The sequence below is a fragment of the Neovison vison genome, chromosome 2, assembly GCF_020171115.1.
Source record: "Neovison vison isolate M4711 chromosome 2, ASM_NN_V1, whole genome shotgun sequence".
NCBI classification, from domain to species: domain Eukaryota; kingdom Metazoa; phylum Chordata; class Mammalia; order Carnivora; family Mustelidae; genus Neogale; species Neogale vison.
Window position 1 is genome coordinate 151,817,000 of NC_058092.1, and position 14,626 is coordinate 151,831,625.

The window sequence follows — 14,626 nt, forward strand, 5'->3', positions numbered from 1 at the left end:
GGCACCTGGGTGGCCCAGTAGGGTAAGCATCTGCGTTCAGCCCAGGTCATGTTCCTGGGGTCCTGGGCTCAAGTCCCACATCCATCTCCTTGCTTAGCAGTGAGTCTCCTTCTCCCTCTTCCTCTGTTCCTCCTCACTACTCATGCTCTCTCTCAAAATCTTTTTAAAAAGTTTTTGATAAAGATATTTAGGTTATTTCGATTATTTTTCTTATTATGCATAATTCAACAGTGAGCATCACATTGGCATATTTGTAACATTTCAGATACTCTTTTCTTCATATTTTTCCTTTTCTGTGGTAAATTCTAGTTTATTTTAGATTTGGCTATAGCTCAAGTTCAAGACATTTCAGATTCTTTCCAATTAAAAAATGATTGTTGCTATGAATGCATGTGTATATGTATATGTAAATGTATATTTATTTTTTTAAAGATTTTATTTATTTATTTGACAGACAGAGATCACAAGTAGGCAGAGAAGCAGGCAGAGAGAGAGAGAGGAGGAAGCAGGCTCCCTGCTGAGCAGAGAGCCCGATGTGGGGCTTGATCCCAGGACCCTGGAATCATGACCTGAGCCGAAGGCAGAGGCTTTAACCCACTGAGCCACCCAGGCACCCCTAGATGTATATTTAAGGAAAATAATGTGAGGGGCACCTGGGTGCCTTTGTCATTTAAGCATTTTGCCTTCAGCTCAGGTCATGATCCCAGGGTTCTGGGATGGAACCCTCGGTCAGACTCCCTGCTTTGACTGGAGTCCGCTTTTCCCTCTGCCCCTTAGCCTGTGCTCTCCCTCTCTCCCTCTCTTAAATAAATGAATAAAATTTTTCTAAAAATGTGAGACCACCCAAAAGTGTAGAACACAGACAGCTAGGAGTCTTTCCCCTTGGTGTGAAATGGGCTGGGAACAGAACAAGAGAGTGGGTGATGGTTGAAATTCTGTGGAGAAATTGAATGTCTCTAGAGAGTACTCTTTTTTTTTTTTTAAGTTTTATTTATTTATTTGACAGAAATGACAAGTAGGCAGAGAGGCAGGCAGAGAGAGAGGGGGAAGTTCTCTGCCTGCTCTCTGCTCAGCAGAGAGCTCGACATGGGGCTCTATCCCAGGATCCTGAGAACATGACCTGAGCTGAAGGCAGAGGCTTAACCCACTCAGCCACCCAGGTGCCCCTCTAGAGAGTACTCTTCCACATTTTAGTACCAGAGATCCCCTAAGTAAACTAGATTTCTGATTAATCACCAAATGGACAGTTTTTCCATTAATAAACTCTACCAACACAGTCAAGTTTTAGTAGGTCATCCTTCAGTGTGAGTAATCAAGGAAAGCTCCAGCATAAAAGATTGAAACTAAAACAGAAGAAATGACCCTTGAGGAGAGAGATAATGAAGGTAACAAATGTAAACCATTAAATTATCTCTGGTTATTATTAATCTCAGAGAACCCATAAGCATCTATAAAAAAGAACAGTATAATGTGAAAAGGTATATATATGTGAACAGTATAATGTGAACAAAGAAGAAGAAAAACTTGGAAATAAAAATTGAAACTATACTTCAATAAAGCATAGTTTAAATTTGAGGAGAACTTCCAGAAAGTATAAGGAAGCAGTAATGGAAATGTTAGGAGATGAGTGATATCGAGTCTTTTTCTAGGAATAGTGAAATTAGAGGGGAAGAAATTAACAACCACACACACCACTGTTAATTAGAGTATACTTACATGTTTATATCTTTGTTTTTTTGGAGAGAGATACTAGCATTACTGCTAGAATCGGTCAGCGTGAGGAATCAAGAAGCCACGGAAACAGCATTTCTGGTTACATGTAACTATAAAAAGCAATTGGATTTTGGAAAACTGAACAAGAAAAAAAACTCAGGGTTTTCTTATGAACTATCTCACAACTATATTATTGATTTATTGCTTTATACTTCATATCTTAGTGAATATTTATTATTATACATACTATATATTACATATCATGCTTATTCTTATGTTCGCTCTCTCCTTAGTGAGTGCTGTATATATACCGTGGTGTAGTCTCCCCATCCCCTGTATACATATTAATCACTAGGGTCATTCTGGAATAATCCTTATTCCTTAGGTGGGTGTAGAAATTACTGAGTAACTAAAAGAAGAAAAATCTGGAGAACTGACTGGAATATTTATTTTTATTTTTTGACGATTTTATTCATTTATTTGAGAAAATGTGTGGGTGTGAGAGAGAGCACCAGCTGGCAGGGTGGGGGTGACACAAGGGAGAGGGAGAAAGGGAAAAGCAGAGAGCCAAATGTGGGGCTCAATTCCAAAGATGATGACCCGAGCCTGAACTGAAGACAGATGCTTAACCAACTGTACCACCCAGGCGCCCCAGGACATTGAATCTTTATATTGAAAGAGCCCATCAGACACCTGAAAAATCAGTGAAGAAGGAGCCATGCCCCAGTGCATTATTATGAAATTTTAAAACACCAGGAATAAAAACCACCACTTAAGATGAAAAGACAAATGACAGTAGAGTTTTTAACACTTACAAGCAAAGTACTTTAAAAATTTTGAAGGGAAATAATTTTCAACTTGGAATTCCATACCTGGTTAAACTATCCATAAAACAATGAAGTTTGAGGGTTAGGATGTATTTAGACATGTAGACAAAGAATATCTCCTCTGTGCCTTTTTCAGGAAAGTACTAGATGATGTGCTCCAACATATATGGGAAGAAACCAAGAAGGGGGAAGATGGGCATTTCACTTAACAGTGGGTCTCTGTCAAGAGAAAGCAGTGAAGGGAATTCCTAGGACGATGGCTGTTAGAGCAGACCCAGAGAGCAGCCAGCTAGATGGAGTAGAAAGTCGGCCTTTAGGACAGAGAGATTTGCTGAATAAGGGAACTGGATGGAGTGCTTGACTTTACGAAATAAATGTGAAAAGGTGCACCTGGGTGGCTCAGTTAGTTGAGCGTCTGCCTTTGGCTCGGTTCATGAACTCAGGGTCTTGGAATCGAGCCCTCTGTCAGGCTCCCTGCCCAGTGGGGAGTCTGCTTCTCCCTCTCCCTCTCCTCTTCTGCTCATGCTGTCTCACTGCTTAGTAAATCTTTAAAAAAAGAGAAATAAATGTGAAAGGCCTACCAGAGGAAGACATAACATAGAAAAAAGGACTTTTGGAAACTTGGAAAAAGAAATGGTTCTATGAGAAAGGAAGTTTATTAAGTGTGCTACTTCTGCAGTGAACCACATTTATATACATTACAAATAGCATATTTAATTAACTAAAGATAACTATATATAGAAAGTATGGTGGGAAATGGGAGTAATTTTCTTAAAGAATTTAATTATTTGTCAGAGAGATCATAAGTAGGCAGAGAGGCAGGCAGAGAGAGAGGGGGAAACAGGCTCCCTACTGAGCAGAGAGCCCAGTTGTGGGGCTCGATCCCTGAGATCATGACCTGAGCTGACGACAGAGGCTTAATCCACTGAGCCACCCAGACGCCCTGGAAGTGGGAGTATTAATAAGAATTAATAAGAAAACATCCTCACTGTTCAGTGCAGGCTGAACTTCTAATTAAACAAATAGTTACTATTACCATCTTTTAATAATATACTATCTGAGAAAATAGAATTGAGACTTTGTAGGCTGAGAGAGAAAGAAAAAGAGCTGTTAGTTCTCTAGTGTGAGTGTACATTTGTTTGTAGTCATAGACACGCTGCTTTGCTATCAGTTTAAAAAAATTCAGTAGAAAAGTTTAAATGTTTTTAATTGTTATAATTGTATCAGTTATTTACTTTTAGGAAACTTAGCTAAAGAACATGTATAGTTTTGTAATTACAGTTCTAAATTCTGGAGTCAAATGACTTCAGTTTGGATTTCATCTCGACTTTTACTAGCTCTTTGGCTTGGTTTACCTCTCTAAATCCCAGTCTCCTAAACTATAAAATGGGATTATAATAACATGCCCCTCATAGGGTTGTTGTGAAGAATCAGACAATCTATACAAAGCATATCAAAGCGTCTGGCATGTAGCATTTTCTCAGTAAATGTTATATTAAAGTCATAACAGAGGCAATTATTATTTTTAAAGATTTATTTATTTATTTTGAGACAGTGTATGCAAGTGGTGAGGAGGGGCAGAGGGAGAGAGAAAGTCCAGCTGACTCCCTGCTGAGTGTGGAGCCCAACGACACAGGGCTTCAGCCCAGGGCCTGTGACATCATGACCTGAATTGAAACCATGGGTCGGACACTCAACTACCTGAGCCACCCAAGCCCCCTGGCAATTATTTTTTATACTTAATTGAATTCATTTACTAAAGTCAATTTTTAAGAAATAAATTTAGGGGCACCTGGTTGACTCAGTTGGGTTAATTTCTGCTTACAGCTCAGGTCATGAACCCAGGGTTCTGGGATCAAGTCCCCCATCAGACACTCTGTTCTGCTCAGCAGGGTGCCTGCTTCTCCTCCTCCTGCCTGCTCATGCTCCCTCTATCTCTCTCACTATCTCTATCTTGCTCTCAAAATAAATAAAAATAAAATCTTAAAAAAGAAGATAAAAATTTTTTTTAAATGTCACTTTTGGGTACATGGGTAGCTCAGTTAGTTAGGTGTCTGCCTTTGGCTCAGGTCATGATCCCAGGAATCCCACATCGGACTCCCTGCTAGCAGGGAGCCTGCTTCTCTTCTCCCTCTCCTCCCTCTCATACTCTCTCTTGTTGTCTCTTTCTCTATATATAAATAATTTATATATCATATATATATATGATATATAAATTATTTATATATCATATATATAAATAAAATCTTAAAAATTATGTAATTATTTTTACAAAAGGTATCAGTTACTTAGGCTACTTGTGTCGTTCTTTAAAACTTCTTGGAAATGCGTTATTCACAAATCTTTGAATAATCATTGCTATACTGACAGTGAAGCGTACAATTTCATAAGAATACGGACTTTGAAGTTAGAATTACCTGGATCTGGGACTGCCTCCTGACGGCGTTATTATGTGCTACTCAGAAAATTGAGAAGTTTCTTTTTTATGATCAGGTTTATTGAGGTATAACTTAGAAACAATAAAATTCACAACTTTTATGTTTATAATTTGATGTGTTTTGGCAAAAGTATACAGTAGTGTTTCTACTGTCACTGTGGACAGTGACTACTGTTTCTACTGTCACTGGGACAGTGACTGCCACTGTCCCAGTATAAAACATTACCGTCTTCGTGTGAGTATCTTCCCTCTCTCAAACTCCCATTTTCTCACCTGCAAAATGGAGATAAAACCTAGCAACCTAAGATGGCTATAACCACAGGGGCTAATGTATAATTTGCACAGAGAAGACATTGCTAGAAAAACTCATTAGTCTTTCTTCTTATTTTCTAGCTTCTGAAAGTTCTGCTGAAGACAGTGAGCAGGAGGGTGAGACAGGTGCTCAAGACACGGATAACCGTGGCAGAGAAGACTCAAAGATTGATCATTTGACCCACACCAGAAATGATCTTCTTGCAAAAGAGGAACAGAACAGTTCATCTTTGCTAGAAGAAAACAAAATCCATGCAGATTTGGTAATATCCAAACCAGTGTCAAAATCTCCAGAAAGATTAAGAAAAGATATGGAAGGATTATCTGAAGATACTGATTATGAAGAAGAAGATGAAATCACAAAAAAGAGAAAGGATATTAAGAAGGACACCACAGAGAAATCTTCAAAGCCACAAGTCAAACGTGGTAAGAGAAGGTATTGCAACACAGAGGAGTGTTTAAAAAGTGGATCACCTGGCAAGAAAGAAGATAAGGCCAAGAACAAAGAATCACTTTGCCTAGAAAACAGTAGTAACAGCTCTTCAGATGAAGAGGAAGAAGAAAAATCAAAAACGAAGTTGACGCCAACTAAGAAATATAACGGTTTGGAGGAAAAGAGAAAATCTCTACGGACAACTGGTTTTTATTCCGGATTTTCAGAGGTGGCAGAAAAAAGGATAAAACTTTTGAATAACTCTGATGAAAGACTTCAGAACAGCAGAGCTAAAGATCGCAAAGACGTCTGGTCAAGCATTCAGGGACAGTGGCCTAAAAAAACACTGAAGGAGCTGTTTTCAGACTCGGACACAGAGGCGGCAGCCTCCCCGCCCCATCCTGCCCCAGAAGAGGGTTCTGCAGAGGGGTCCCTGCAGCCTGTGGCCGAGGAGGAAAGTGGCTCACCTGGCGCCGAGCTCGAAACCCCGCCTCCAGCGGGCGCTGACAATAAACCTGCCGAGGAAAAGCCAGTGGAGATGAGTGACAAAAAAGCAGAGTTTCCTAGTAGTGGCAGCAATTCAGTGCTGAACACCCCTCCTACCACCCCTGAGTCGCCTTCCTCGGTCACTGTGACAGAAGCCGGTCGGCAGCCGTCTTCTGTGACGGTCGCAGAACCGCTGGCTCCAAACCAGGAGGAGGTTCGAAGCATCAAGAGTGAAACGGACAGCACAGTTGAGGTGGAGAGCGTGGCGGGGGAGCTCCAGGACCTCCAGTCGGAAGGGAACAGCTCCCCTGCGGGCTGCGACGTGAGCGTGAGCTCCAGCAGTAGTAATCAACCGGAGCCGGAACATCCTGACAAAGGTGAGGCGCGGCAGATGCACACCGCCTGCTTCGGAGGTTTCCCTCCTTGCATTTTCACGGGCTTCATGGTATCTCTCGCTAGAACGTGAGGTGTTGAAGTGAGGTCCTTGTGTGAACATGATGAACATGAAAATTTGGAGGGTAATTTGAGTCAGTGAATAGTGAATGAGTTTAAAAGCTTGAGGATTTAATGTCCTTTGCTTGAGCTGTTACATTCCATAGTGGACCAGGACACGTGCTGGAAGTGCCCCCGGCCCAAATCCAGACCTTTCTGAAGACTCATTATACACTGGTTGACTGTACGGCATGAGCAGCTTAAATATATTTCTGTAACGTTGTTTTGCAATTGTAATATGCAGTTTCTCACAAACATTTTGATTTATTGACAGACCCCTCCACCCTTAACCAAATACAGTATGTAGGGGTTTGGAGCAACCAACTGTCCAGGCACTGCTTTCCTCAGACAACCGTGTCAAACTGATTTTCAAGCCTGACTAACTTGTGTGAGTTTGTAAAGGAATTTGATGCTTTCTTAGATGCATAGCTTCCAGATCGAAGGACCAATGTGTATGTTAATAACCTACAGTAATACTTCTTTGATTTCCCGTGCAATTGTTAAAGGTGGAAATTCAAATTAGTACTTCCCAAAAGTGTTAGTGCCTTTTGATTTTGCCATGGCTATTCTTCTGTCATCATTTTTCTTATAAACCACTTCTATGGTGTCCTCAAATGAATATAACATACGCTGACACTTGGCTTCGAAACATAGTTTTCTGTTGTAAAGATAGGATATGTATTTTCTATAACATACAGTTTTTATTGTGCTAGACTTATGTTTTTAGCTGAGCTTAAGGAGATGTGGTAGAGATCAAATGAATTAATTCCAGGTTTTCTCACACAAATATTTTTTTCCTTTTTCTCTTTCTTCAGCTTTACTGAGATATAATTGGTATAACATTGTCACACAAATCTTGACTTAAAACATTCTTTTTAAAAAATAAATATTAAGTAAAAAATATAGTTGCAATTCAGTTGGGATCTTCATTGTGTTTTCACATTCATACAGCTACATACAGTATGTGTGCCATGAAGAAGAGATACAAGAGCTTATCTTCTGATAGACTAAGTTAGCACTGCCCTTTAGAATCTTAATCTTGACCAGGTTAAAAAACATTCAACTTGAAGAATACTCCCAGATTTAGGGTAATAGAGACCATCTGCTCTATCAGATCAAAACATATAATATTTTTAGAATTGCTCTCTCTTTAGAAATAAATTCTCTCTCTCTTTTTTAAAAGGTTTTATTTATTTATTTAACTAACAGAGATCACAAATAGGCAGAGAGGCAGGCAGAGAGAGGGGGGAAGCAGGCTCTCTGCCGAGCAGAGAGCCGGATGCGGGGCTTGATCCCAGGACCCTGAGATCATGACCTGACCAAAGGCAGAGGCTTAACCCTCTGAGCCACCCAGGTGCCCCTAGAAATAAATTCTTAAGCATTTATTTCGTATGGCCTCATTTTAAGAAATTTGTCTACTAATACCGGAGAATTCACATATATCAAAAGTAAAAAATGTAATTTTTACAATTTAGATTTAGGATTCCCTCCAATTAGCTTACATTAAGCTTTCTATTTCTTGCAGCTAAAAGCTTCAGAATTAATACTCTTTTAGGGAGAATTCTGGCAACTGTTTTTAAGACTCTCTGCTTCAATATAGTCATCATCCTAATCACCTTCTTTATGTTTCATTTAAATTGTGATTTTAAAATAGCATTAGGAAGAGTTATCAGTAAGGTGTAATTAAAAAACTGTCTAGGAAGTTGCAAACAAAATAGTCAATAACCTATTCCATTTTTGACAAAGGAAGCCATGTCTTCTTGTATGCTCAAGACTGATTTTATCATAGGTAGCAGGACTAAGAAATATTTCTTGTAGCAAACATGACATAATTTTTTAATCATATTTATATCATGTCATTACAGTATCCGACATTGTATTGAGTAGAGATGGGACTTTCCTAATCTCCGAAGAAGTCTGGTAGACGACACATGTAATTAGAAATACACAGAAACATAGCAGATGTTGAGGACGAAGTTAATAGTATAGAAAAACGAACTGAAACTACCGTTGGGAGTAGTGGTTAAGCCATGAAAGCCTGGCCATCAAGAAAGGTCTTAGTGAAGATGTAGGATGTGGGCTAGTCTTTGAAGAAAAGAGAGACATTTATGATAGTTTCCTAAGAAGAAGATGAAACGTTTCTTAGAATTACTATGCTGGATTTGTAAGTGGTATATGCATTAACCAGTGCTCTGGCAGTGAAGTTATTGTTAGAATAAATAAATTAGTAAAATAACTAAGTGTGAATTACTGCTAAAATTTATCCCATTAATATGGTGTCATTTAAAAATTATATTAATATCATTATAAGGTATATCAATATTTTTACCTTTAATTAAATCTTAATATTTATTTTGGTTTTATTGAATTTTAACAAATTTCATTTTTTATTTTCAGCATTTACCTGTTTTTGAATTACTAGACTCATAAGCTCCCGTACTAAATTGAGAACTATTTTTGGTTTACACCTCATTTTTCTAAGAAGGATGTGCATACTTTATTTGCTTTTTTAAAACTCCTTTATTGTGTGCAGTAATTCAGTTCATTAATGATAATTTATTCTAAAATTACAGTAATTTCTGTGAGAATTTATAAATCTCATAAAAAACATGCATAGTTTCAGAATTGTTCTATGCTTCTAAAATGTGGAATTTATACCTATAAAAGCTTGATTTTATTTTGTATTACTTAATAATTTCTTTCCCATTGTAGCCTGTACAGGTCAGAAAAGAGGGAAAGAATCTCAGGGAGGAGGAAGTTCATCAAAAAAGCAGAAACGAAGCCATAAAGCAACAGTGGTAAACAACAAAAAAAAGGGAAAAGGCAGTAAGTGTGAAACCTCTCATTATTTAAATATAAAAATAATGGCGGATATGTTTTTCCCCCCCCATAAAGGAAAGGGTATTCAGGATATGGGATAGTTAAATATTTTGATTTTGTCTCTGCCTTCAAAAAAGTCACACAGAAGTCTTCTGATCCTAGGTAAATTCTAGGATTAAGCAGTTTGGTGTTGATATTCAGCAGTGGTATTGATTGCTGATGAATGATCAGGTAATTCTTTTTAAAATAATAGCCAATATAATATAAGCGCAACATCCTTGTTAGTTTTATGTCCCACAGTTCTTTCCACTTGCCATTATATGTGCTATATATAATTGAAAGTGTTTCAATTATATATTATTTTTATTACAGTGAAATTGATTGCTTTGTAACTCTTCAAGGCAAAATGAGACTGGAAGAGAATAATCAAGATAGCTTTAGAGCTGTAATTCCAACAACTCCAGTCTATTACTTTTATCTTTGGTACCCCAAACTGTGTGTCCCAAGAGCAGCTATATATGGTACTAAAGACTTAACTTTAGTAATGGCTCTGTTTGTTGACCAACAGGAATTTATATACTGTATTTCTCCTGAGAGCTGCACATTTTATCTCTCTTTTGTAGACAAAGTGAGAAGCAGAAAATATGTAAAGAATTTTTTTTCAGGTGCCCCACACTGACCTCCTGCTGCTCTTCCAGGAGACTCCTGCCACCTCCACTGCCTGACCTTTGCTATCGGCCGGCTTGGCTGCACTTCAGTGCAGAAAAGGGTTATGCGGCCAGCTCCCCGAGCTTCTGCTGAGCCCATATGACTTCCAGGCGGTGAATATGGCGTCCCTCGGGGCCCCGGGCGGCTGTGCTCAGCAAGGCCATGAAAGCCAGGCTGAGGCAGACCACTGCATCAGAGTGGGGCCAAGCCTTGGGTGGCTTAGCTAGGAGTTGCCAGGGGTTCCAGAGCAGCAGTGGTGGGATTGGGAGGGGTTCACTTAAGGTGTGTGTAAAGGAGTGGTGGAGTTGCTTCATTCTCCAAGTGCCACAGTGGGAGGAGTTGCTGTGTACCTTTTCTATCTAAATGCTTTTCAGGCTTTGAGAGCCTGACTGTGCTTTTTTGGGGGGTAGCTGTTAAAGAATAAATAGTGCCACATTGATCATCAGTTACTTGTGGAGTAACCGACAGGATACTGAAAGTGATACTTTTGTCTTCAAGACTTTACCATTTAAATGACATTTCCTAAGAGGGTTCATCTTCAATAAGTCAGTTAATGTATTCCTATAATTTTGAGGTACAGCAGTTACATTTGATTGTATTCTGTGACTATTCTGTAGCAGTTATAGTTAATTGTATTTTTCCATTTTCATCATTGGGCTTGGTAAATCAGAATAAGGAAACCATTTTCTGAGAATAATTTAGTAAAGTGGAACCAACTCATGGAATCACAGATAATACTTTGTATCCAGAAAGCGGTAATTCATGGAACTATCAATCCCATCACCTGTTCACATGGTAAACTTGGAAGGTTAACCTTTTCTGTTGGAGGACTGAGGCTTTACTCAGCAGAGGCAGATGTAACGTAGTTTTTACATAGATTTGTGAAATCTTCATACCAAATATATTTAGCAGCGTTGAACTGATGGTTTATTTTAGTTAAAAGCTATGATGTAGGAGTAACTTGAGGAAAAGAATCATTGTACACATCAAAGTTTAGAGTTTGGAAACACAAAGAATTTTTTATTGAATTTCATGATTTTCCATCATTGTGTCCTTATGGCCAGAGGAGTAGAAAAAGTGTTATGTGAACATGATCTGTATACAACCTAAAATATTAAATTTAAATTCCTATAATGGGTCATTTTTAAAAATGCTATATAAATAGTAACATGATAGACTAAAAAGCCATTCCAATACATAATTATGATACATTTGACAGTCTACCAGGTATAATGGAAGATTAGTTTGAATTTTTTTTTTTTTTTTTTTAAAGATTATTGGCAATTCAGGTAAGAAGAATTTTTTGGTTCTGGTTTTGTTTTTCTTAACTGAGATGCTGCTATATTTGTATATGATGACTTTCCAGGTTCTAGGCAGGGTCTATAAAGCAAGTTATTTACTTTAGTAATAAATTCATATGGTTAATTTTATATTGTTTACTAAAATCAGTGAAAATTTTTTACTTTTCTGTTTACTCATGCTTTTCTTTTAATTTTTCTTTCAGCAAACAGTAGTGATAGTGAAGAACTTTCTGCTGGGGAAAGTGTAACTAAGACTCAATCAGTCAAATCAGTTTCCACCGGAATGAAGTCTCACAGTACCAAATCTCCTGCAAGGACACAGTCCCCAGGAAAATGTGGAAAGAATGGAGATAAGGATCCTGATCTCAAGGAACCCAGTAATCGATTACCCAAAGTTTACAAATGGAGTTTTCAGATGTGTAAGTGACATTTAGTAAACTGACAGTTAAGAGGAAGAATCTGCAGCCTGGTAATTCCTGAGGCTAAATTACCCTAAAAAAGAGGTTGTAACCAAACTTGACACATCATAACCAATTGCAGTAGTAGAGAGCTTACTTGGATCTTGATTGGAATGAACAAGTTCCTAAAAGAAAAATTTCAAGGCAATTCAGGCAAATACCAACATTAACTAGATACTTACGATAGGATGTTAGAAATTTGCTTTAAAATAATCTCTCTTGGGGGTGGGAGTCGATGAAGTGTAAATGAGACAAGATTTGCCATGAATTGCTAGTCACTGAAGCCAGATAATGGTATGTGGGACTGCCTTATTATTCTGCGTACTTTTGTTTATATGAAAGATCTCCATAATTAAAAACTTTTTGAAAAGGATTACCCCAGAGTTTCTCACATACAGAGATATTCTTAGGAATTTTAAAACTGCTTTTTAGAGCTTTTAAAAATTATCCTACAATTTAAAAGTTAAACATTAAAAAAGTTATACATACTCATAAAAATCTAAAAAGAGGACAAAAAGGGGCCAGAAGAGAAAAATTTACCTGCAGACCTGACATTCAGAACTTTATTATGATTTCAACATTTTGTTGTCTTTCTAGTTTTATTTCTAAGTATGATTTTTAGTGATCTGTTGTGGTGATACTGTATATGAATATGGAACTTTTAGCATACTTGTTTATTAGGTCCTAAGGTTTACAATTCTACACACTCATTCATTCAGCAGGTAAACCATGCATGTATTATGTACCAGGCATATATAGACATGGATTTTCCTTTCCTTTCTTTTCTTTTCTTTGTTTTTAAGATTAAAAAAAAAAAAAAGATTATTTATTTGAGAGAGAGTGAGAAGAGAGCATGAGAGGGGAGAAGGTCAGAGGGACAAGCAGACTCCCTGTTGAGCTGGGAGCCCAATACGGGACTCTATCCCGGGACTCCAGGATCACGACCTGAGCTGAAGGCAGTGGCTTAACCAACTGAGTCACCCAGGCGCTCCCCCCTGCCTTTTTAAAAAAATTTTAAGTAATGTCTGCACCCATTGTGGGGCTTGAAACCCACTACCCGAGATCAAGAATCAACTTGCTCAACTGGCTGAGCCAGCCAGGCGTCCTTATATAGGCATGGCTTTTTATGTTGTTTTACGCTAGGAAGAAAAAAATCTTAGAAAACAAATACCCGGGGCGCCTGGGTGGCTCAGTGGTTAAAGCCTCTGCCTTCGGCTCAGGTCATGATCCCAGGGTTCTGGGATCGGGCCCCGCATCGGGCTCTCTGCTCAGCGGGGAGCCTGCTTCCTCCTCTCTCTCTCTGCCTGCCTCTCTGCCTACTTGTGATTTCTGTCTGTCAAATGAGTGAATAAAATCTTAAAAAAAAAGAAAGAAAGAAAGAAAGAAAACAAATACCCACAAGCCTTATTTTTTAGTTTATTTGACATTTTTCTACAACCATACTATATGTTTTCTTTTATGCACTATGATTTTATTCAAAAATACATAATGATGAAAGTTTTAAATTCACAGCGGACCTGGAAAATATGACAAGTGCTGAACGTATCACAATTCTTCAAGAAAAACTTCAGGAAATCAGAAAACATTATCTGTCATTAAAATCTGAAGTAGCTTCCATTGATCGGAGGAGAAAGCGTTTAAAGAAGAAAGAGAGAGAAAGTAAGTATTGGTCTTACTTAAACGAGCAGTTTCTGACTGCAGTTAGACTTATGTGTGTGTATTTCTGTGTATTTTTGGGCAGGTTCTTTAATTGCTCTGCATTATTTTCCTCATCTATAAAATGGAAAAAGTTATTTAAAGAGAAAAAATTATCTTAAATCACAGTGTTCACTTTCATGGAGTTTATAATCTGCCTTAAAACAAAACAAAACAAAACAATAAAAAACCCAAATGAGATTTCAGATCATGAACAGCACTGGGGAGATATTAATGTTAAGGCAGGGATTGGGTGGGTTGTGTTAGATTACCAATGGTCAAGACCTTTTTATTGAGACCTTAATGGTCATTAAGAGAAAGTGAGAGAAGTTAAATCTGAGGGTAAAGAGTTCTCTTGGTCTACCAGGACTGCCATTACAAAGTACCACAGACTGGGGTCTTAAACAACAGGAAATGTATTGCTATCTCCAAATACTGTCACACTGGAATTTAGGGCTTCAACATAGAAATTTGGAGAGAGACAATTCATTCTGTGAAAGAATCCTGTATTCCCTAAGATACAGCAGATTATTTCCTAAGGTAGAGATTCTTAAACTTGGAACTGTTGACATTTTGGGCCAGATAATTCTTTGCTGTGGGGGCTGTTTCGTGCACTTTGGGATGGGTTTAGCAGCATCCCTGGCCTCCACCTACTGGATGCCAGTAGTCCCCCACAGTCATGACAGCCAATGTCTCCAGATGTTTTTCAGATATCCTCTAGAGGGCAAAATCACCCCAGATAGAGAAGAGCTGTTCTAAGGTGGGGACACACCTGGTGCTTTTCAGGAGCAGAAAGAAAACCACTGTGGTGAAAGTGGTAGAGACACAAGTTAGGTAGGCAGAAGCCAAATCATGTGGGGCCTGGTAGGCAAGGATGAAGGGTTTCGATTTTATTCTAAGTGAGATGGACAGCTATTTGAAAGTTTTGTTGTTTTTTTAAAAAA

General features: G+C 38.3%; 1 protein-coding gene across 5 annotated transcripts in view; it reads left to right on the forward strand.

Annotated features, from left to right (window-relative positions):
* Nucleotides 1-14,626, forward strand: part of ARID4B (AT-rich interaction domain 4B) — a 142,539-nt gene that overhangs the window by 121,381 nt on the left and 6,532 nt on the right. For 3 of the 5 annotated variants that reach the window (XM_044239333.1, XM_044239335.1, XM_044239334.1), the window contains 4 exons: nt 5,371-6,585; nt 9,413-9,526; nt 11,733-11,948; nt 13,500-13,646. In XM_044239333.1, the coding sequence (XP_044095268.1) occupies nt 5,371-6,585; nt 9,413-9,526; nt 11,733-11,948; nt 13,500-13,646 (1,692 nt within the window). The other 2 variants (XR_006383268.1, XM_044239336.1) reach the window with 2 other exon arrangements.